The 25140-nt window shown below is 42.0% G+C and overlaps 1 protein-coding gene across 1 annotated transcript in view; it reads left to right on the top strand.

Annotated features, from left to right (window-relative positions):
• The first annotated feature begins 3475 nt into the window (after positions 1 to 3475).
• Positions 3476 to 25140, top strand: part of TSPAN8 (tetraspanin 8) — a 31527-nt gene continuing 9862 nt past the window's right edge. The window contains exons 1-5 of the mRNA XM_025476592.3: positions 3476 to 3902; positions 16720 to 16782; positions 21584 to 21721; positions 23184 to 23258; positions 23359 to 23466. Coding sequence (XP_025332377.1) covers positions 3843 to 3902; positions 16720 to 16782; positions 21584 to 21721; positions 23184 to 23258; positions 23359 to 23466 — 444 coding nt within the window. The 5' untranslated portion in view covers positions 3476 to 3842. The remainder of the gene's footprint in view (positions 3903 to 16719; positions 16783 to 21583; positions 21722 to 23183; positions 23259 to 23358; positions 23467 to 25140) is intronic.

Here is a 25140-nt window from a genome sequence, read left to right as displayed (position 1 = left end):
ATAGTAGGTGTTCAATACATATCTGTTGAATGAATGACTAAATGGCAAATTATCTGAATGTGCTATCTAATTTATCGTGAAATAATAATAAAGAGCATCTGTTTATATTCACACTGTAGTGGGAAGATAACTTCCTTTTATATTTTTGTTTCCAAACTCTAGTGACCCAATATATTTGTATATATATTGTACATAATGTCCCGTGAAGGCTGGGGTTTTTATCTTGTTTTGTAAACTGCTGTATCTCCAGCACCTGTACCATATAGCACCTGGAGTAGGATATGCATTTAATACATTTGTTGAATGAATTATTAGGTGTATCTTGTAAAGAGAAACATGCTATCATGGTGAAAAATGAACCTCCTTTCTGTGTCTGCTTTCTGGTTCAGGTCCCAAACAAATGCCTGATTTGCTTGACGACCTAGAGAAAATGTTGTATTTTATATACAGGGTATCTGATGGTTTTATTCATGCCCTTTTCTCTACTCTGAACACAAGGGATCTCTCTCTCTCCTCCCTGCCAGGGTCCCCATACTGCTATCCAAACCTAGTAAATTACCATGACCACCTTGTGGAGAAATTTCATGATAAACTGGATTTGAATCCTCATCTTGCGTTAGTTACCCCGTGCACTTATACCTATGACTGATAATAATTGACACAATGGTAGCATTCGGAAAACTTTATCTAATTTATTAGACTTTTATTCAGCACTTTCCTTCAGTTGTCATGTCTTGTGCTGTCCTGCCCCCCATTGCCTCTCCTTCCTGGCAGGGCATTTCGCTGGGACCAAGGTATATCACTGACAGCCTCTAGCCCCTCCCTACCTTCAGCCCCACAGCTAAATATCTGTTATGGAACAACTTCTCAAACTCTAAGGTGGTAACTGACTCATAATTATACTACCTAACTCAAGACAGTTGGTGCAAGTGGACAGAATAGTGGTCTGATCATCATGAGACCCTCCTGCCTGGAGCTAAAGAGCTCAGCCATTAGCCACTTCTGTGAACTTGGGCTGCTCAGTCTCTCCAGGGTTCACTTTTCTTATGTATAAAATGTAGGGGTTTGTCTAGATCAGTATTTCTGTAAGTAAAGGCTGTACCACTGGTTCAAGGATAGGTCTTTCAAAAATATTTTCTGGGGGGTCATATTCATTTGGGAATTGCTGTAAATTCTGTCACTTGCTGGAATATCAAGTGAGGGTTCTGATAAGTCCCGAAATAAAGAAACTATTTTTCTTTACTTGATAATTGATCTTTTGAAAAGGGCAAGACATAGCATGTTGGTAGTTTCCTAGAACTCAGTGACATGGCACAGAGGCATAAAATCCTAAGACACATTTTAGTCCTGTGAATTAATTTCATGGATATGGAGTGTAGGGGTAGAGGCTGCCCAGGGAGAGAGGAACAAGAGAAAGTTCTGGGAGGTGGGAGAGGCCTGCTTACCCTGCGCTATCAACGCCATTCTAAGAAGTCTGAAATTTACTCTATAGGTGACAGGAAACCATCCTTAGATTGGTTTTTAATCGGAGGAATTACATAGTCAATAAGTATTTAAAAAGAAAGAAAATTCCAAAGTGCTAAGGCAGATAGGAGGGGGAAGAGACTGGCAGGGAAATGAATTAACATTCTGGTTGAATAAGAGATGATAACAGGTTGAATAATGACAGTAGCTGAAGGAGAGACAGAGGAATCAGATTTGAAGGAAATTTCGGAGCTCAGCGGACTGCGCGAAGTGATTGGATACCAGGCAAGAAAGAGAAATACAGGGATCCCTGGATGGCGCAGCGGTTTGGCGCCTGCCTTTGGCCCAGGGCGCGATCCTGGAGACCCGGGATCGAATCCCACGTCAGGCTCCTGGTGCATGGAGCCTGCTTCTCCCTCTGCCTGTGTCTCTGCCTCTCTCTCTCTCTGTGACTATCATAAATAAATAAATTAAAAAAAAATAAAGTATTTATTTATTAAAAAAAAAAAAAAAAGAAAGAAAGAGAAATACAAAGGAACTCCACAGTATTAACTTGGGTGAATGTTGTGTAATTATAAAATTTACTGGGATAGGAGTTCAGAGAAATGAACCGTGTCATATAGATTTCGAATTGGACTGGGGAATATTCTACAAAGAGTAATTTTCTTATGGAACACATCCATTGACTTTGGGTTTCAGAGTTCATTAGCAATGGATCTAAAGAGTATATTCTTTAAAAAAAAAGTATTCTAAAAAAAAAAAAGTATTCTAAGCTGAAATTTGGTAAGTCTTCAATACATTCTTGTCAACAAAACAGCATTTTTATCTATATATTTCTTTGATCTTTACCTCTAAATGATAAATAATCATTTCTAGGACATAAAATCCATTTGGTTTTTCATCCAGTCAAAACTCTTCTTTCAGCTTTGGGTAATCCTAACTACATTAACATCTCACTAGAAGTTTGTGAAATTATTTCCATTTTCTAGAGGAAATAGAAACAACAACAGAAAGTAAGAAAAAAGGGTTTTCAAAAACTCTTAGAAAAAGAACACCAACAATTTTCATGATTATTTAAATATTAAGCCATTATTTCTGAATTAATCCTAAATTTGGCCTCAACACCAAATATCATTGGTGGTAATACAATAGAAATACATTGTGTGTACAGAACTTAACAAAGATTTTAAAGAATCATTTTCCCCAAAAAACATGTTGAAGTAGAGGGTTCTTTTCTTTAGGGAGCAAGGAGCTCCCTTTTAGATGCAGGATGTGGAAACTAGGCATGACCCAAACTGTTTACACAAAAGCAGTCCACACCTCCCTGATTAGGTCAGAGAATTTTGCCTTTACCTGCCACAGCTGCCTTCTATTAGCCCTAGAAACAAATTGTACAATCTATGGTCACTGAACTATGACCACCTTCTCATTTTGAATTTTTTTTGTCCAAGGAGACCAGGAATCCAGAAACTAAGTTGCTGGAGAAGAGTTGTTGCTGGATGTAACATACCCGAGGAAGGGAAGTACGGTGCCGCCTTAACAATAAACCGAGCTATCAGTATGGCTACATGTTATAAAAGGAACACAAAGAGGCTGTCAGTTTTTTCCCCCTTTACACTGTAAAGAAATAAAGATAAAAGCTGAATGGTCTGGTCATAGGCAGGGCAGTCTCTCCCTCCTCATTTCCCCTATCTAGGCTGCCTTCATAGCAGCTCTGTGGACTGGTTTTGAAATAAGTCTAGAAGCTTTGGAAGCAGGTCCTTGTAATGGTTGTTCCCACTACTCTGGAGGTAAGGATGAAAGGTGACTGCAGGGTAAGCCTGCAGATTTTGCACATTTCTAAATGCATTTTATGGCACCCGGGAGAAACTTGGCATTGCTGAGAAAATGCAATGCAAAAATGAGTTGAGACACAAAGTCCCTTTATCTTAGAGCAAAAGCAGTCTTAGTTCCCTATAGTGTTGAAATAGAGGGCAGGGAAGTCAGGTTGTGGTTTCTGAAATCCAGCAACCTAGTATCGCTGTGCCACTCTCTCTCCGATCCAGCGCCACTCCTTAACTTGATATCTGTTTACTTTAGAGGAGGCAGTTTTTGAGAAAGGATCATAAATATCCTGGCCCAGTGCCCCAGGAGCCATGACAAGCAAAAGAACACACTCGCCTAGAGATAGCCCTTGTGATATTTAAATGTGTGGGTTAATTTTTTATCCACTTTAATAACTGGATTATTCCCCTCTGCCCCTCCTTTGCTTTCTATTTCTGCTTCGAAGCCGTGGGCACAGAAATCTCTGCAGGCAACTTACTCCAGAGCGTGTTGCAGGACAATCCTATAACGAACAGTTACATTCGCCGCATCTGGATTCCTGATCCTGTCTCACCATGGCAGGTGTGAGTGGCTGTATAAAATATTCCATGTTTATCTTCAACTTCTTGTTCTGGGTAAGTGTGCTTTTTTGCTGTTGTTGTTTTTTAATTATCGACTTTAGGCAAGAAAGGGAACCTTGAAATAAATATCATAAACGAGAACAGACTCTGCACTAGAGAAATAGGAAGAGGAAGAAAATGTATTTTCCATTTACTTGTTTGGATTTGTTTGTTCTTTCTTTGGTTATTTCAGTAATTGAAAATGAGCCAATGACTCAAGAAAGTGGACCTCAGGATCTGTGAGGATAAACATTTCATAAATGTTTTGATATAGTTGCAAAACAACCACAGAGGGGAAAAATACCCCTTAATTAAAGGACAGCTATTCTTAGTTGTATATCATGCAGGCCTCCCTGGTTTAAGGACCTTGTGGGAAAAAATGTGGTCTGTTTCCACTGGAGCCCAGCCTCTGAATTCTAACCTTTACATCTGAGTCTGAAACAGGTGAATGGTGGGCTGTCAGATGATAGCCATGAGGAAAGGATTATTTCTAGAGACCTAAAGAAGAAACAGTGGGTCATAAAAAACTTGAGAGGGAAACAATACAATTACTTAATCATGGAAAAATTAAACTTGGATAACTAGGTTAAAAAAGTTAGTATTTTGATGTGTCATCAGCCCACCTCTTAATCAATAGGGTTGGTATTTTAGCAGGTTCTTATAGGTTTTTTTTGAAAGCCTATTGACCTAAGACAGCAAATAAATTGGTAAGTAGCATCAATGTTAGAAAGTGGAAAAATAAGATATAGAAGGCAAAAGGTAAAGGGCAGGATGGGATCTTGGAAAATTGACTTTATCATTTTTAGTATATAGGGGACAACTAAAGAGTGTTCAGAAGTAAATCAATAGAAATAGCCCAAAGTCCTTAAATGAAAAAAATAATTTTGTATACTGGATTTTAAAAATAGCTTATGCAGTATCAGCAGGAGAGAGGTCTGGTTTTGGTTTTTACCTTGTTCCCTTTAGTAAACAGGCAGCTGATATCTATATATTGGTAAACGTCTGTCCTGGTAACATAATGATGCACCTAATTAAACTTAACCACAGGAATATAGTCTTCTTGTACAAGATGACTTTCTGTTCAATGTCAGTAGCCCTAATGAGTACAGATGAAATATTGGTGAAGTAAATGAGTATATAAATAAATAAAATAAGATAAAGACAATTTGTCCCTTTACTTTCTCTTTTCCTTAGAAAAACTGGCTGCTTTTGCAAATATTAAGTTTAGGCCATGAATACATGCCAGTTTTTTACAGTTAGTCCTGATAAATTTCTTCCCTTGAAATTTTAAAAATCAGTTAAACCCTGAAAGTGGAATATAATATACATCAAGGATTGTCTATGTACTTTGGTTTTGTTCGTAGCTTTTCGTTCAGGAGAATTTTGAACATTCACAGAGTAGAAAAGTGTAATCGGCCCCATCTTCCAGTCCCAAAGTGAGGACACCAGGGCAATCCTTCCCTGCGCATGGTCTCATCCACTTTCTCCACCTTCTATCAATTTGAAGCAAATCCCAGATAGATCCTTTCATCTGTAAATATTTTAGTATCTTGCTCTAAAAGAGAAATCGTTCTTTAAAAAGAAATGTGGGGCAGCCCGGGTGGCTCAGAGGATTAGCTCCTGCCTTCAGCCCAGGGTGTGGTCCTGGACACCAGGGATCCAGTCCCACCCACATTGGGCTCCCTGCATGGAATGGGGCCTGCCTCTTCTTCTGCCTGTGTCTCTGCCTCTCTCTCTCTCTCTCTCTCTCTCTCATGAATAAATAAATAAAATCTTTTAAAAAATTTTAAAAAATAAAAAGAAATGTGGTCACAATGTCATTATCATGCTAAAACCTTAATAAGAATTTCTGAATCGATTATCCAATATCTACCTAGGGTTTAAATTTTCAATTGCCTCGTAAATGTGCCTCTTTGAATCAGAATCTAAATAAGGTTCACAGGTTGTGACTGGTTGATATTTCCTTTATGTCAACTTTCATCTTAGGTTCTTCTATTTTCATCTTTTTTTCCTCCTTGAAATTTTACGTATTGACGTGTGTTGTCTATCTTATCAGATTTCCCAGAGTCTGTGCTATTTGCACGCCCATGGTATAGGTTAACATGTTCCCCTGTCCTCTGTATTATCTCTAATCTACTGATTGCATTTGTCAGCTTAAAAAGACTCAGGTTGTCATTATGAAGTCTAACTACTTTATAGGGGTTTTTATGTTCCTTCTTCAGGAGGCACATACTGTCTGACCTCGTCACTTTTTGTGATGTTAGTTGTCACTGATGCCCAAGAATCTAAGAAACAGTCCACTAAGAGTTCCAAATTGGTAATATTCTATTTCTATCACCTTTTCTTCATGTATTACCTGGAATACTTTCGATAAAGAAAATCCAGCATTTATTGACTGGTTACCAGTAGTACCCAGTTTTTATTTAAAAAGGGGGGGGGCAGCATAAGTGCTTCTTACTCTTAACAGATTTCAAAATGATGAGTTAATTTTCTGGTATCATATAACAGTAATAAGCAAGCATTTCTGTATGTATTCTTACGAAATAAATAGATTTAAAGTCCATCACCATCCTTTTCTTTGTTGATATGCAATTATTTTATCTTTGACCATTGGGGAGCATCTTCAAGTTGGCTCCTGAGTCCCTTTGACATGCTCTTAATAACATAACTTCTTCCCTATTGGTATGACAAAATAATCTAGGCTTACTTCCCTAGTTCCCACCCTAGACCTGGAATCAGATTTTTCTTCAAGAAATCCTGAGATTTGGGGCACTTAGGTGGCTCAATAGATTAAGCCTTTGGCTCAGGTCATGATCCCAGAGTCTTGGGACCCAGTCCTGAGTCTGGCTCCCTGCTCAGTGGGGAGTCTCCTTCTCTGCCCTGGCTTGTGCTCACTCTCTCTCACTCTCAAATAGATAAATAAAATCTTAAAAAAAAAATCCTGAGATTTGTTTTAAAAAAAACTATCACCATTGTCTTTCTATGGCACAAAATGTATATGGGCCATTTAAATAAACCAAAATATGAATATGCTAGTAAATGCATGGCTCTTATGTTAACAACATGTTCCAAAGTACCTAAACTAGCAGCAAATTATTAAATTGTTAAAGTATATCTGTTGTATTAAAACAGCATACGAAGTGCTGATGGCTATTGTGAATACAGCAGCGGTCAGTGTTTCATTAAAGAGCTAATTATGAATCTGAAATCTGAATTTTAAGCTGAAATAACAAAGAGATTAGTCAAGGGCCATGTTATAGGTTCAAGATGATATATTTAAGATTAGAGATCTGTACCATGCTACCCAGATACTGGCACTGTTTTTCTGGGATCCTCTGAACCATTTTATGGTTGCCATTATCTCTGTTTCGATAATGAAGACAAAGTCTTTCAGATGCATTAGATTTCAGTTAGATATTTCTAACTTTCCTAGGGTAAAAGGCCTTGTTCTTTCCACCAATATGTTTGTGTGACCTACAGTCTCTATATGACACATCTCAAAATGGAGTCTTTGAGTAAGAGCCATGGTGGTAAAGACTGGTGATAACATCTTGGCCAACGGGGGACATCAATATTTTCATTCAAAATTTAGATAGCAGAAGTCCCTGAGGTTAGGGAACCATGGCTATTTCTACTCTTCCCTCCATCCCCAATCCAGAGTTCTCCATTGGAATTTTATGATCCTTCATAGGAAATTAGCAATTTGTCACATTCCTGATGTTTACTTAAGCAAAGAGTTTAACGGCCCCACTGATGTGGTTTTCTTACAGATATCCACGGCCTTATGTTTTCAAATGCATTCTTCCTTCAAAACTAAGCCTTTGCAAAATAGGGCCAGATGTTGAAATATCTCTGAGATATGCATATGGTCATGTAAGCTAAACATACCAGTTTCGTTTGTGAGAGAACTTGAGATATGCCATATAAATATGCGGCAATTTCCATTTGTCAGAACTAACGACTGAAGAAAAACACACAAAAGTGGAAATCATTCTTGATCACTGATGCTCGCGTTGTAACCGAGTCACAGTGAGTTGGAGGTGCTGTAGAGAATGGGTACAAAGTCTACTTCTTTAAGTCTTGTGTCAGAGCAGAGGAGCTGCCCAGGTCTCCTTATCCTCTTGTCAGATAAGTCAGGTGGGGGAGCAGTGTAGATGCTGGAGGATGGAAGTTGTTCAGGTGAGCATGAGACTCAGAGCCAGGGACGCCTTCAAAGCATCTCCAGAGGTGGAGAGCCAGCTCTTGGGAGGACAGGCCTGCCAAAGTCACATCACCAATCCCAACAAGGGGAGGCAAGAAGGAGGAGCCCCGTTGGAAAAGCCAAAAAGTATGCACAACTGCAGGAAGCCGGTGCATGAGGCCATTTGAAGAGACCAGGAGGAAGTCAGAACTTGGAGAGTCCAGGAAGCAGGACTGTGATATTCCTTGTTGTATTTGAGGTGGTGTTTGGGCCTCCGGGTCGCCTGTGCTGAGAGCAATGAGGAGAGTCCAGGCAGACATACCTGGGAGACGGGAACCTTAACAAAAATCAGGCCCAATTATATTTCATTCTGTCAGTTGATGAAATCAGCCAGGATAAAGCCTTGAGCACATGGTTAGAGTGTGTGAACTTTGTAAATACGGTGGCTTTGTGCCTCCGTGCAGTCGGTGTGGAACCGGAGCGATGACGAAAGGCACCAGAGCCCAGGGGTTGAGAGTTCAGGCTCACCCTCAGCTCCTTCACGGCTCAGCCACGTGACCTTGGGGACGTTGTCCATCTCTCTGTGCTTTAGAGTTCCTCATCTTCAAAACTGGGGATGGTAGCATTATCTGGAGTCATGGAGTCGTTGGGAAGGTTAAACGAGTCTGTGTGTAGAAAAGAACCAAGAGTAACGCTAAAGGGATGCTTAAGAAACAGACATTTCCACCAACATTGTAGGGACATTTGTATGAGACAAAACCATGAAACTACTCTGCGTGGTGGTAAACCAGCCTCAGTGCTGGATTCTGAAACAGAGGAGGAAATAAGATGGCAAGAAATATGATGAAGTTGGGAATTCTTCGAGCACAGATTAGGGGAAGGAAAGAGCATATTTTGAAGGCTGACAGACTTGAGATTCACATCCTGAATCCACTCCACGTTGCTCTGTGGCCTGGAACATGTTCCTTGCCTTTTCTGTGCCCCATTCCCTGTATTTGTAAGATGAGGATGATGATTTTAACCAGCACAGTTAATTGTGAAGATTAAATAAGATGCTTTCTGAAAGCCTATCACCAAGGACTTTCATGCAGTAATAGTGCAATTAATGCAGTTTTCCCTAATTCCAACCACCGTGTTGCTTTTCAGTTTAAAAAGTATTAGAGTCTAGTGTGGTAATATTTTATAGGTAATTGGCTTTTAAAACATAAATATATTTTGAGCCCTCCTCCAGCCCTCCTCCGGCCCCGTGGGGTAAGGAATCTGTGGGCTGGAGAACAGTGTTCACCTTGAGCCTGGCCTCCACGCTGGGGACCTGAGGCTCCACATTTCGCTGCCCAGGTAGTTCCAAACCTGCTTCTAGGGTCTGCACAGGCCTTTCTCCAGGAGTGACCAATGGGGAGCTGTGTGCCGGAGTGGGGGCAGCTTGCAACAGGGCTGGCTTAGGGGCTGACGCATCCGCAGCCCTTCATGTTTTGTCCCCCAGAGTTCAGGACAGGACCTGGAGTGAGGGCTGAGGGCTGGGTTGGTCTCAGACTCCCAGGAGTCAGAGAATTCTAAATCAAATATTGTCTTCGGGGTCATTAAGTGGGCACATTTGTCAAGGTCAGATGATAAGAAATGTTGTATATATATTTATTATCATGAATTATAACTTATTAATATAGAGACCGGTGATCTGTGGAATGTTGGTTGTTTATGTCCTCACCCTAGGCCCTGCAAATGTATGAACAATTCTGCAGGCTGTACTTTTGACACAAAGTGATGAAAATATCCCTGAATTTGCATCATTTTTTAAAAATTTGAGAGTGGAAACGAGCAGCAAGGGGCTGGGCAGAGGGAGAAGGAGAAGCAAACTCTCCCTGGTGAACAAGGACCTGGATGCAGGGCTCAATCCAGGACCCTGAGATCATGACCTGAGCTGAAGGCAGATGCTGAACTGACTGAGTCACCCAGGTGCCCTCTGAATTTGCCTTAATTTTATGATTCAGAAACACTAGGATGCTAATCAAATGCTGAACATCCATCTCTCTTTATCTATTTTGGAATTATGTACATTTTAGTGATTTCATACTTTGGTGAAGCATAGATAACCTGAAGCACGTTTACCCAGGCCCTATTTATGTCAGAAAGAAAGGTGGTTGATTTCTTTCTTCTAAATTTAGAGCTACTTAAAATTAGAATTTGCAGCAGTTGTACTGGGTGTTTGGCTTACTTAGTGGGTTCAAAAGAAATACACAAATGCAACTATGGAGACACTGCTGCATGCTTAACACCATTGATACAACAAATAACCAGTATTTGGGGGCTGAAAAACCTTGAGGGCAGAACCTGTGAAGGATTGAAAATTTTAATTGACACCACTGGTTTAGAGCATCAGAAAAGCAGATAGTGTGTGAGTGCTAGGAGGCCGGGTCAGTAGATCAGAGCTGCAGTAGGCCATGCCTGTAGGGAGAAGGCACCACAGCTCTCCTCCAACAGAAGGTCTGAAAATTACTACGACCCATGTCGTTAGAGAGTGAGGCAAAGTGCAGGCCCTCCTCGCAAAGAGTAATACGTCAAAATGGGTCTTGTCTTACTCAAGGATGACTAAGGAAAATCCAGTCTAATAAAAGGACCGCCGAGTAAGGGACAGGAAATGTCCACTCTGAAACAAGCACACATCCCTGAAAGAAAGGCTCCAACATCATGGAAAAAGGATCAGGAAATTGGCATCCACAATGCCGTGCCAGGAAACAACACCCTGTGAAACGGAGGATGGAGGCCACAAGACAAAAAAAAGTTGACTGGAAAAGCACAGAATGAGGTGAAAAGAAAAATGGATAAACTAAAGAAGTGCCTCATGTGAACCAGAAACACAAGGATAGAGTTAAAATCCCCTCCAGAAACTACATTAAATGGAGACAGTGAGCAAGAATCCCAAATGGAGAAACCCTCCCAGAGGAAAAATCAAGACGAGATGAATGAGATGGAAAAAGGAAGAATAGAGAATGGGAAACCAGAACGATTTGTATTCCTGAAGAGGAGGACACAGTCAGTGAAAAAAGCAATAATTTAATATAAAAACAACTCTCTCAAGCATTATCTAACCACAATGCCATGAAACTAGGTTTTTAAATAAATGTTTATTGAAAAAAGAAACTTGAAAATCAAAAACAGTAGCTTCTTCCTAAAATGTTAGGGCCCTTGGAATCCTTACCTCCTGTATTCATGGCCTCCCATGTTGTGGGAGCACCACAAAAACAAGTCTTGTAGTTATCCACGTTATCCATTAGGATAATTTCTTATTTTATAACCTTTTGGGGGAGAACAATAGGAAGCTTTCCCTTAAGCTTATCTAAAAAGTGTCCATTCTGGGCCAATAATGAGAGAGCTCACAAGCCGCGCTTCCTCCTAGCAGAGTGCTATACTTTCTTCCATTTTCAGCACTCTTCCAATAAACTGTGATGAAATCCAAAGAGAAGTGAGAAGGAGGGAGTAGGGATGATTGGTGGACACGGTATCTGAGAAGAGGATGAACCAGCTTCTTCTATCCCACTTAACTTTGCCCTAGATGGTGTTTCCCTTTTTCTTCCTGGCACTTTGTAGTTTTCAGCTCGTGCCCTGTCTTAGTCTGCTTGGGCTGCCATCACAAAATACCAGGGACTTGGGGGATTAAACCACAGAAATTTATTTTCTCCTAGTGTTGGAGGCTAGAGGTCCAAGATCAAGGTTCTGGTGAGAGCTCTCTTCCTGGCGTGCAGATGGCTGCCTTCTTGCTGTGTCCTCACGTGGTTTTTCCTCCATACATTGTGCATAGTGAGAGACAGAGACAAAGAGATCTCTTCCTCTTGTTATAAGGTCACCAATCATCTTGGATTAAGACCCCAAAGACCCCATCTTGCTGACCTCCTTTAACCTTCATTACTTCCTTAAAGCCCTATCTCGAAATACAGTCAGATTGTAGTTTGGGGCTTTAACATGTAAATTTAGAGAGGGATATAATTTAGTCCATCGCATGCTCACAAGCATACATCAAAATTATTACCTAATTTCTTAGAATGTTGGCCCAGACAAGCTGCATCCTAATTCCATAAAAAGAAAGTTGTCTTATAGGAGCTGACTGATGACCCCATTGACTGCCTTCAAAGAGACACCAGAGGGTGGGCTTTGGGGGCAGTGGGCCTGGTCAGTTCTGCAGTGTCCACTATCAGGCTGAGTTGGGAGCCCAAAATATCAACTTCTTTTTACAACTTGATCAACAGAAAGTAGGACAGAGCTAGATACTTATTTCTTAATTTATACTCTCAAGTCTTTAAACAGTATAAAAAGCTGGGATACAAACACTACAGCCAAACTGGACAGGGCCTCAGAGAACCATCATGATAGCCAGTCTTGCAACAAGTGGGATAGAATAGGTTAATCTCAATCATGACTCTAGAATTATTATTCTTGATAGAAAATCAATTTACTTTTAAAGTCAGTTAGTATAAAATTTAATAATTATATATTATTAAGGCTGATGTTTTTAATGTAACGTCTTCAATAAATGAGAATGGCATGTTCTAAACATGCATTTCTTTTGTTTTTAAGGTGAAGTTGGAAGAAAAGATAAAGAGATAGGGATGGAAAGGATATTTGTCCAACTTCAAAATTTCTAAGAAAATGTATACAGTTGTAAAAACTGAAATCAGGCAAAATATTCTTGACTTCTGAAATAATTGGATATTCTTTCCTTTTCCATCCTTCCTCCCTCCCTTCCTTCCTCCCTCCCTTCCTTCCTCCGTCCCTCCTTTCTTCTTTCTTTCTTTCTTTCTTTCTTTCTTTCTTTCTTTCTTTCTTTCTTTCTTTTTCTTTCTTTCTTTCTTCTTTCTTTCTTTTTCTTTCCTCCTTTCTTTTTCTTTTTCAGAGAGAGAGAAAGAGAACATGTAGTGTGGTGGGGAGGGGGCAGAGGGGGAGGGGGAGAGAATCTTAAGCAAGCTCCATATTTGGTGTGGAGACCAGCTGGTTCTCATGACCCTAGATCATGACCTGAGCTGAAATCAAGAGTCAGACGCTTAACCAATGGAGCCACCTAGGCGCCCTTCTTCCTTTTTCTTCTTAAGAATACCTAATTTTTTTTTAGAACAGTTTTACAGTTATAGCCAAATGGAGAGGAAGGTACAGAGGAGGGTTATATTTCCCACATACCTTACCACCACACAGGTATAGCCCATGCTGTTATCAAGATCACTCACCAGAGCCATACGTGTTATAATCGATGAACCTCCATTGACACATCACAACCACCTAAAGACCATAGTTTTCATTAGGTTTCACTCCTGCACATTCTATGGGTTTGGACAAATGTATGTAATGACATTGAAATATACCCATAATTATTATATAGAGTATTTTCACTGCCTTAAAAATCATCTGCACTCTATCTATTCATTCCGTATCCCCTCTGGTGGCCCCTGATCTTTAAGTGTCTCCATAGTCATGCCTTTTCCAGATTGTCATATAGTCAGAATCATTCCATATGTAGCCTTTTCAGGTTGGCTTCTTTTACCTAGTAATCTGTATTTAAGGTTCTTTCATGTCTTCATGGTGTGATAGCTCATTATATTTTTTTAATAAAAAAAAACTGTGCTGAATAACGTTCCCTTGTCTAGATGTGCCACAGTTTATCCATCCATTCGTTCACTTGCTAGAGGACATCTTGGCTGTTTCCAAGTTTTAGCGATTGTGAATAAAGCTGCTATAAATATCCTTATGGAGGGGATCCCTGGGTGGCGCAGTGGTTTGGCGCCTGCCTTTGGCCCAGGGCGCGATCCTGGAGACCCGGGATCGAATCCCACATCGGGCTCCCGGTGCATGGAGCCTGCTTCTCCCTCTGCCTGTGTCTCTGCCTCTCTCTCTCTCTCTGTGTGTGTGGCTATCATAAATAAATTTAAAAAAAAAAAAAAGATTTAAAAAAAAATATCCTTATGGAGGTTTAGTGTGGACATAAATCTAGATAAATACCAAGGAGCATGATTGCTGTATGATACAGTAAGAGTGTGTTTGGTTTTGTAAGAAACTACCAAAAGGTCTTTGAAGGTGGCTGTACATTTTGCATTTCTATCAGCACTGAACGGGAGTACCTATTGCTCCACATCCTCGTTAGCATTTGGGGTGTCAGGGTTTCAGACTTTGGCCATTTCAACTGGTGTATAATAGTCTCCTTGTTTTGATAATCCTTCTTTTAAAGTTAATGTTACAGATAACACTTGGTGGCTGACAAGACTGAAAGTGGTCATTTAAAGGGAGAATATGGTTGATTTTATAAGATTTCTCAATGATTTGGTATCTAAAGTCACTGAAAAAGTAAACTAAAAAGTCACACAGAGACAAATAAAAAAGTTAAGGGTTTAAAAAACCACAGTCGGAGCACCTAGGTGACTCAGTCAGTTAAGTGTTTGCCTTTGGTTCAAGTCAAGATCCCAGGGTCCTGGAATAGAGCATCACATCGGGCTCCCTGCGCAGTGAGGAACCTGCTTCTCCCTCTCCTTCTGCTGCTTCCCCTACTTGTGCTCTCTCTCTCTTTCTGTCAAATAAATAAATACAATCTTAAAAATATATATATTAAATAATTAAGTAATTTAAAAACCGCAGTCTTAGTCTCTAGGAATTCTTACAGTTTTCTCATTGATAATCTCATAAATAAGTATCAGATAAGGATAATAACCATAAGAACTATTCGGGTAATTTATGCTATGTTCAGTTAAAGCTAAAGCCAGAGCAACTATTAAGACAACCAACGTAAATCTACTTGGGAAGAAAAAGAAAGAAAATATCAGTGAACAAATCAAATAACAAACAAAAATCCAACTACTGTGACTTACTCAAAATCTCAGGGGGGCTCATTATCAATTCGACACAAATCTTGATTGACTTAGTTATTAACACAGAGCTGCTAAAATGAGCATTTATCTCCATCTGCAAGTGAAGTTAGGATTTATTGGGAAGGGGGAGAAAAACCTGAGGGTTTTCAGGCTCTGAAGCTCTCTTTTCAATGGTGTATTGTGTGGCGTGTGTGAGTGTGTGCCTATAAGATAATAAAATTGTGTAGGTTATTGGGTGGTTTGAGAGCAAGCTTTGGTTTCCCACTGCCTTCATTATTTTGTAAGAGTTGAAGCATGTCGAGGGGGCAGGATTGGATTAGGAGTGGTGCTGGACTTTCCTGACGTGAAAGGGTTCTTGGGGTTCTAGCTCTTTTACTTAAAATGAAGGGTTTGGACCTACATGACGTTTTTTTTTGTTTTGTTTTGTTTTGTTTTGTTTTGTTTTGTTTTGTTTTTTGAGATCTTTTAGAGAATACGAATATTCTCTGATTATTCAGGTGGTCACAGTATTCCCAAAACCTTAACAAAGCCTTTGACTCTCCTTTTAGGGCAGATTTAACGAGAAGCCATTTAAAAGCAAAAGGAGTCTCTCATGTTCTGTCTCCCTCTCTGATATTTTCCACTCATTTTTTCTCCTAACTCAGGGAAAAGAACAAGGGGTGGTGGAAAGGGAGGTGGGCGGGGGGATGGGGTGACTGGGTGATGGGCACTGAGGGGGACACTTGATGGGATGAGCACTGGGTGTTATGCTATATGTTGGCAAATTGAACTCCAATAAAAATGAAATAAATAAATAAATTTAAAAAATAAAAATAAATAAAAGCAAAAGGGCTGTTTTGAGTTCGCAGGCATATGGCTCAACCGTGCACAAAAGCAATGATACTTCAAGGTCACCAGGCTTCAGAGGACTCAGGCATTTCTCTGTCAGAGCACCACACGGCCAGAATAGTCTAGAAAATCTTGCAAAGGCTGCTGTGTCTGCTATGTGACCAAACTTGTTCTCAACATCTCTATTTAATAATAGATCTTAGCTTTTTTATTTAAGGCTATAACGTATATATCTGAAATGAAACAAAACCAAATCAAACCCTGAAAGACAAGGCTTTTCCTTACACAAAAGTAAAATGTGTTTCGCATTTTATGTGTTGGCTTCAGTCCAAATTAAATAATCTGGGAAACTCATTAAATGCATTTAAGAGTTTAAGTACTGTTGCTCATTGTTCTTTCTCTCTGGGTGAGCTTTACGACCTAAAAGAACTTATTTTTAAAAGAGTTTATTTGGGTACAAAAAGTGTTGTAAACCCTTGCTGCCTACCTGCAGATTTTGTCCGATGTCCTACTGTTTCCCCGTCTATCCCAGCTTCATGCTTCTAGAATCTTGAAGGAATGTCTGATAATCAGTTTTTTCTTCCTTGTTGTCCAAGACAACTTCTCAGAGACAAACCCAGGGGCCCAGTAAGGATTATTTTGTCTTTAAACTGTCATGACTTATCTTTCAGATATTATAATCTGGCAAAAACACAGAGTTAGCGTTGACACATGAAAAATCATTGCTCCCCTCCCCAGTAGCAGTGATGACTTCTTGTCTGTAGACCCCTGAATGGACTGTGGACGGGAAACGGAATTATTCTTATCAAATTTACCAATTACACTGGAATGTTTTAGCAATTACCTGCCAGTGAATCTGCCAGAGTCACGTCTTTTAGGTGGTAATGTAGAGTTAATGATAGGCCACTGGAAGCAGCCACTAGCAGTGCGTTGGGCCAGTTGTCCTCTAACATTTTTTTTCTTTTTCTTTTTCTTCCTGCAGCTCTGTGGCATCTTGATCCTGGCGGTAGCGATTTGGGTACGATTAAGCAAAGATGGGCAAGAGGTAAATAAAGAGATACAAGCTTCTCTGCTCCCAAAGTAGTTTATTTCTCTTATAATGATGACAGTAATGACAATAATAATGTAAATATTTCTAGAGCATTTTCCTTACCTGCCTTAGGTAGTCATTCGTGCTGGTGCATGATTGTATGATTGACTTCAGTTGAATGAATCCCAATTACTCACTGCGTAGGCCCACGCCCAGCACACTCCTTCTGGAGAATGGAGAGGTGTTCTTTGAAAGAACAGTGGCCGTGGAAGTGGAGGTGGGAAGGGGCTGAAAGTGGTGGTCTGGGCCCTTCACTGTTTGGCCTCAAGTGTAGCTGGAGGACACAGGCTACTGTCCCTCCGCACCCACGACAAGTTTTGTACCGTGAGGTACCGATGGGTGTTTGGCTAATCCCAGGGTGGGAGGTTGGTTCCAGAGTAAAGCAGATGAGAAGTTCTCCTGGAGAAGAAGAATTTGGTTTTGTGTCTTAAAGGCAACGAGGGACGAAGGTGATTGATAAGAGCCTGGGCCAGCTGGCGGGAGGGTAACTCCTGTCACAGCAAGAGGCCGCTTGCACTAGGCCAACTCAGCGGTTGGCAAGGGATCCCGGCCTCTTGCTCTCTGGAGAAGCTTAGCATCAGCCCCCTTCCCTCACCAGGCCCCCCACCAGACTCCCCACCAGGTCCCCCACCAGGCCCTCCACCAGGCCCCCCACCAGACCCCTCACCAGATCCCCCACCAGGCCCCCCACCAGGTCCCCCACCAGGACCTTCACCAGGCCTCCCACCAGGCCCCTCACCAGGCCCCTCACCAGGCCCTCCACCAGGCCCCTCACCAGGTCCCCCACCAAGCCCCCCACCAGGCCCCCTTCCACGCCCTGTGGCAAAGCCCTTAGCAAGCACGCCAGGGGTCTGGAGGCAGGTGAGTTGGGGGTTCTTGGGTGGCCCATGCGCTGTCTGTGACCCTCACCGTGACCCTCACCGTGAACCTCACTGTGACCCTCATCATGACCCTCACCACAGGCACATGTGGCTGTGAACACCATGTAGGACACGCAGGGCTGTTGTTTTGGTTCCATCCAACATGTACCTGGCACCGTTTCCTGCTCCCCGGTTTCCATTCTTCTCCCTCCCTTCTTCTCAGCCCCCCCCCACCGCCCCGCCCTCATATCATCCCTACTCCTAAGCTCAGTCCTTCCCTTCCTCCTCATGGTCTGGGTTCTTGCCTCTATTCAGGATCACATCCCCCACTGCTGGAGCCTTCTAATGTATTTATTTGCCCAAATACAGGCTCTCGGTGTCAGAGGAATTATGATTCTCATTTGATAATTATTAAGATATCTTAAGCCAGCAATTAAAGTAATGTCTTTTCTACAAAAGCTTATTATACCGTGATGAGGCTAAATGCCTTGGGGACAGCCTTGTAAGGAAGATTAGAAGCAAATCAACATCTGTTCTGATGCTTTTCCTCAACTGGGTGGCTTCTCTTCCTCTTCCTCCCTCTCTCCCTCCCTCTCTCCCTCCCTCCCTCCCCCCAACCTCACTCCTTCTCTCTCTCCTTCCTTCCTTCCTTCCTTCCTTCCTTCCTTCCTTCCTTCCTTCCTTCCTTCCTCCCTCTCTCCATTCCTTCCTCTCCTTCCTCTCCTTCCTGTCACTCCTCCCTTCCTCCCTCCCTTCTCTGTCTCCTCTTCTCTTTTTAAAACTTGCCTTCTACCCTTGGACAACTCAAGGAATTGCAGTGGCAGCGGTTTCCTCACTCAGGGCCTATCCGTGCTGAAGGAATTGGGTGGGGGACAGGTGAGGCAACTGGTTGGTGACATCCTAGCCCATCTGAATCTCATTTACAGTTTCACACTGATAAATGTTAACTGTGACTCCCTGGTGGCCCTTGGGCTCTGGGCTTGAACTCAAGAAGGGTATGTGAAGATGTGCTGAAGTTTGTTGCCTAGAAGCTGATGTCTGACTTCTGGACGCATAATTAAGCTCAGAGATTAAACAGCCTCCTATTCGGAGGCCGCTGTGGCCTTCTGCGGATGTGTGTGCAGCCCATCTTTTATTTTATTTTATTTCTGGTTGACATGGGAACATTTTCTTTCCCCCAAGGGCTTCTGGTAAACAACTTTGGTGTTTAGTCTGTTAAGAAATTCCACACACTGAACGTATTAAAGGCAAACTGCTGTCCTTGCGAGGGTGGGCCCCCATCTCTGGGGAACAAATGAACTTCTCGAGCAAGGCTGCATCCTTGGTGACATGTGGATGCTTGAGCTCTGGATGGAAGTCCACATCCTCTAGGATGGTAGGCAGCTTGGCTTCTGTGAAAGTGGCTTGATTTAGCTTTCTGAGAGGCCGGTGACAAAGACTCAAGAGGGCAAAGACCTGGATTTTAGTAGGTGGAGAAGCAGAGGCAACAGTTCCAGGAGGAAAAGGCCGAGCATCCGGGCAGAGGGGAAGAGGGCTGTGCATGACGTGTAGCCCATCTCTTAGGGCTCAGAGGGTCTCTCCTCAGAAGGCTTTGCTTTCCCTCACGGAGACTCAGTGCCCAGGTGCAGCCTTGGGCGGCCACTCTTGTCTCAGGAGAGCTCTGAGAGTCCAAAGCACACCTGAAGCCTCCCCTCCAATGTCCTGCCATGGGGGTTCTCCGTCTTGACCCACACAGACACCGGTCACCTGAGACAGCCTGGAAAACCCGCTGCTCCTTTCCCTGGGCAAACACCTGGCCCCAGATTTCCATTTCCGGCCTGAACAAGGCCGCACTTGCTGGGCTGGACTTGCGACAGCTACCCCCCGCCCCTGGTCACACTGGTCTCAGCCCAGGGCTTCCGGAGCCGCCCAGAGAATGCTGGTTGCACCCATCACTCCAGGTCTGGCCTGTCTACACCGACTTCTGTTCACTCTGACAGCGAGTCAGGCCTCTCAAGGCCTTCAGGGGCCTGCCCTGGCCACACATTCTAGGGAAGGGCAGTGGGGAGCTGGGGTTTCCGGCTGCTGCTTCTTGTCTTTGGTCATTATGGACTTTGACCCAAATGCCAGGCATGTTTATTAACAAAACTGATTTCTTAGCTCCAATATGAACAAGCAAACAACAACCAAATAAACGAAAGACCCTAAAAACAAACAAAATATCTTTCGGACGTTAACCAAACTTTCTAAATACGTAGGTTGAAACCCCGTCGGTGAGCCTAGACTCTCAGAGACAAAGGAGGCCTCAGATACCACAGAGGCTGACCCAATTTCCTTTATAAAGGGGAAACTGGGGCCCTGCAGGGTTGGGCGACAATTCCAGGGTTAGAAACTTAGACCCTTACCAGAATATAAATCTTTGTTTTCATGCTTTTATAGTTTCAGCACATCCCTTCCTATTGATTATTATTTTTTAAAGAGTATTTATTTACTTATTTGAGAGAGAGAGAGACAGAGAGGAGGGAGAGGACAAGCAGGGGGAGCAGCAGCAGAGGGAGAGGGAGAAGCCTGGGAGGATGATGGGGGGCTCGATCCCAGAACCCTGGGATCATGGCCTGAGCCAAAGGCAGATGCTTAACCCACGGAGCCACTCAAGCGCCATTTCCTATAGATTATTGAATGAAGTTTTCCTCTAGGCCACGAGCTGGTTTTTAAAGTCTTTAAAAATGTACACATTATTATTACTAGGTTATTGTTATTATTATTATTTTTAATGTATTTCCTGTTAAGGGAGCTGCTGCACATACTGTGCAACAGGTTCTAGGAGGCAGCGTCTCTGGGTTAGGGTAACAACTAGTGCTCGTCCGGGAGGTAGCCCAGGAGATAGGGATCATACAGGATGGGCGACGTCCCAGGAGCACCTGCGAACGGCACCGGCACCAGGCTTCACTTTTGACTGGTGATTTATCTGGAGGACAAGTGGTAGACTGAGGCTAGGTACCCCAAAGGTAATGAAGGAGGGTAAGTGTGTTGCTGGAGAGCAGAACTGAGCCATGCAGGGTGGGTAGCCAAGCCAACATCAGGAGCCTTAGGACGTTTTCCTCAATATCCCATTACTTAATAGTCAAAATAAGGAATTTCTGGAAGCCTCTGTAGCCTATACGTCCTGGGAACACAGAGATAGAATTATATGGAATATCAAGAACTAGATTTATTTTCTTAGTTTAAATTTTTTTTGTGTTTTGGCAAATGTATGGACCCGTGTGATCACTATGGCAATCAACATGCAAAGCATTTTTCTAAACCCATAGGTGTTCACTTGTACCCTCAGCTGTCGGTTGCTCTTTCCTTCCTGCCTTCCTCAAGGTCAAGCACTGCTCCGATTTCTGAGTTACCTATTCTTGAAGGTCTTATAAATGGAATTGTACAGCAGTCACTCTTTTCAATGTAGCTTTTATGAGATTCATTCATATTGTTGGGTCCCTTCGTACTTTGAGGAGCTTGCCTTTCTAATTTAAATAATTAAATTGCCATAAAATGCATGTTTACAATGCTGCTCCAGTGTATAAAATATGTACAAAATATGCAAACCAAAGGTCACAATCATGGGTAAAAGCACCTCTCCTTCTGAGCTTTTAAAAATAATTGACATTTGAAAGGCCTCTTGCATCTCTTGCATCCAGCGTTCAATATATCATCTTAGAAGAAATGTAAGTTGGAAATATTATTCAGACGAGTCACATCTCAATGGAATATAAGCTCCTTGAAGGCAGGGGTATTGCGCCTCTTTACATCACTGAAGTATCTCCAGGTACTAGAATAGGGCCTGGCACATACCAAGTACCCAATGGTTATTTGTTGAACAACAAACATCAGAGAAAGGGATTTTCTGTCATTGATCTCTTTTTTATTTTCAGATTCTTAGCCCTGGTGATTCTGGTACTAGCCCCTATATTGCTGTGAATATCTTGATTGCTGTGGGTTCTATCATCATGATTCTGGGTTTCCTGGGGTGCTGTGGTGCCGTGAGAGAAAGCCGCTGCATGCTTCTTTTGGTGAGTCCTCCACACAAACCACAACACCCACCCTTCAGGCTTCTGAGTGCCATCTCCCATTCCCATTGTCTGTCAAGAGGACTTGCCAAATTGATGCTCTAACTTCTGTTTAAAGGGTTTTATTATAGAAGCTAACATTTTTTAGCGTAGAGGATGCCCTAAGAAACTTTAGTCCCTGCCTTCCTTCCTTCCGTCTTGTTGAGCAGTTGCTGTGTGACGGATACTGTGCTCAAAGATTCATAGACGTGAAGACAGTCGGAAGCCAGGAGGGGAAACTGGCAAGCAGACTCTTAACTACCGAGTGAAAGGCCCAGGAAGGGGAGGGCAAGGATAGGGAAGAGAACTTCCAAGCTGGAAGTGGAAGTACAAAGGGTGTTTGTATGGGTGAGAGTGTGATGGGCTCTCCTGGGACAGAGGCTGCCAGTAGGATGCTGGCCTGTTCAGGGCATGACAAGGCCTCGGGTGTGGCTGGAGTGGGGGCAGAGGCTGTTTTCACCCAATGCTGGAAGATGGGTCTGAGAATGGATGGCACCACCTCATATTCCATGCTAACAAAATTGTGAGGGACTGAGGTAATCATATTTGTGCCTTAGAAAGCTTCAAGGAGGATGGATGGGGTTGGGATAACCCACCGACATTTAACGGGTACAGTAGAAAATAATAAATGGATGTAGAAAAAGTATTAGAAAAAGATAGTGACATATTTATTAGATAAAGCCTAACCTTAGCATTTACAGAGCTCATTTAAGCTTGTTTCTCTAATAAAATAAGTACTGTGTTTGTCCCCGAAAGAAATTTTTAGCTGTTTGTTTATTACCAGGGAAGGTAGAGACGGAGCTTAATAGGATTTTAATAGCATCCCTTGTGGTTGCTTTTTGATCAATAAGGCCTCATTTGCAATTTGGGAGATTTAATTACTTTAGGAGCTTGTTTTAAAAAGAGAAAAACTAATTTGTGGGATGCATTCTTTAAGGCTATGATTCAGTAGCTCTGAGACAGGTTTTGGGAGTCGACATTTATAATGAGACCCCAGGTGATTCTGCTAGAGGTAGAAATGGAGCTTTGAAGTCACTTCTGAAGTCTGTTTTCAAGTTTGTGTGAGTTTGCATTTGATGAAGAAAGAGAAAGAAAAAGATAATATTCAAATAATTGAATCTAAGTGTTCACACTTCCTTCATTCAACATCACCTCGAAGTCTACAATCCTACCAGTAAATGTTTGTTTTAACTCCTTTGCCTGGTCAGTATTTGAAGCAAATGTTTTTGGCCACTCATGGCCTCCAAACTGGATTTTTGAGGCAAAGGGTAGAGTAAATGAAGAATGCTGTTAGTATTCCAGCCGTTAAATGATCCCAACTGCCTGAAGATGCACCAAGCCCAAGGGTCCCAAGAGATGATGACTGACTGCCCTGGGGATAATACATATTCCATTTCTTTCTTTCTTTCTTTTTTTTGTTTTTCAGTTTTTCATAGGCTTGCTTCTGATCCTGCTCCTGCAGGTGGCGGCAGGTATCTTAGGAGCTACTTTCAAATCTGAGGTGTGTACACATGATATTCGATAATTTTGGAAAAGCCGGAAAAAAAATCAAAATACTGCCCTCTGGCATGAATAATTTAACAATGCTTTTCAATTTTCAGTCTGAGCGCATTCTGAATGAGACTCTCCATGAAAACATAAAGCTTTTGAGCGCAGCAGATGAGAATGCAAAAGCATTCCAGAAAGCCCTGACTGAATTTCAAAACGAGGTAATTAGAATTTATAGGCCCTTTGGGGAGTTGGGCGTTGGTTGTATGTTGACTTTGTAAACAGAATGGTCCAAACAAAATGGTCCATGAGTCCATTTTGCAGTTTTGGACTGATTATCCTATCACTATGCAGTAAGAAAAATCCGAGAGTATTTCTAACTTTATTCCCAGCTTCTTAGGAAGTTCTGGAGCAGTTTAGAAGGACAGAGATCAAGAAGATACGTTTATGACCAATTAAGCCTCCTTTGGGCCAAACCAATTGTTGCCTCATATTTACCATCTAGCAGGACAGTGTTTGGGGGCATGTGGACGATTTTCTCTCTCTCTCTCTCTCTCTCTCTGCCTCCATGGCTGCCCCCTCTGTCATACGAAGAATTATAGGAATCATTTATTGCTTTTCCGTATGTACTTGCCCTTACATTCAGTAGCTCATTTAATCCTTATGACAGCTCTGTGACATGGATCGCATTATCTTTATTATCCCTATTTTACGGATAAGGAGGTTAGGTCCTCAAGAGGTCTGCTGGCTAATGAGAAATGAGTTTGGAATTTGAACCCAGCTGTCTGACTAGTTATTATTTTAAATTTATCTACTAGTCTCTCCCTTATTTACTTATTAAAACCTTCACTGTCTTTAGGGTAAAGTCAAAACTTGGGCAAGGCGTTGAGGGTGTTCTACTCTCTGGCTCTTACCTGATATTTTAACACTAGTAAGTACTACTTCATAAAAATAAAACAAACACAAAACAAGCACACAACCACCACCACCCCCCTCTCTGGTCCAGTCAGGTTCATCTACTCAGGATCCCTTAAACAAATTCTACCTTCCAGTCCCAGCATCATTCCCTATCTTGGGAAATACTTACGACTTTCCTCTTCCTTCCCAGATACTACGTGTACTTCAAGGCCTCACTAAAATATTACTTACTCTGTGAAACTCCTAATCACTCCTTTATTCAGAATCCCCATCGTATTGACTACATGTAGCATTTGGTTCACACGTTAGGGAAGTTCTCAGAGTCTTAGAGGAGGAGAGTTGGACTTTGTAGGGCATTTAACTTGACTTCTCGTTGCTTGATGTATTTTATATTTATGTTCATCCACTCTCTAAACATTGATGAGTTGAAAGTTCGTCCATTTTTGCCCATCCCGTCCCATTTATATCTCTGTCTGATGATTAGTCTGTTCTTTCTTAGTTTGAAAGAAAACCTGCCTCCCTAGGATTTACATTATTTAGTCCGTGTTCTTCCTTCTGGCCGGAGGAAAAAGAAAATCTACTGATGCTTCTGCGCATTGCAATTTTACTTTGACAATGGCTATCATATGATTTCTAAAAGCTTTGCTTCTTAAGTTGAAACATCCTTAGTTTCTTGAAATATTTATCAGATGGCTTTTTTTTTTTTCCAGAGCATTCCCCAGTTCCTGTTTGAATAGACTCCAGCTTGTAAAAATTCTGCTTAAAGCATCATTTCCAAGAGCTGAAACCTGATAGGAATCCGTCTCTGTTTCACTTCCTCTGTGTGGTGCTTTTCCCAGCTTCCCCATAGCTGCGTTTCTTGATCCTCTCCCTTGCAGCATCCTACTCTGGAGCCCAGGTCAACCCAGGTTTAAAGCAGGAAGAATTTAAGCAACTCAGTTCTTCCCCTGGGTGGAATTGAGCATCATTCATCCTCC

The sequence above is a fragment of the Canis lupus genome, chromosome 10 (genome assembly GCF_003254725.2).
Source record: "Canis lupus dingo isolate Sandy chromosome 10, ASM325472v2, whole genome shotgun sequence".
NCBI lineage: Eukaryota > Metazoa > Chordata > Mammalia > Carnivora > Canidae > Canis > Canis lupus.
This window is presented reverse-complemented; position numbering and strand designations above follow the sequence as displayed.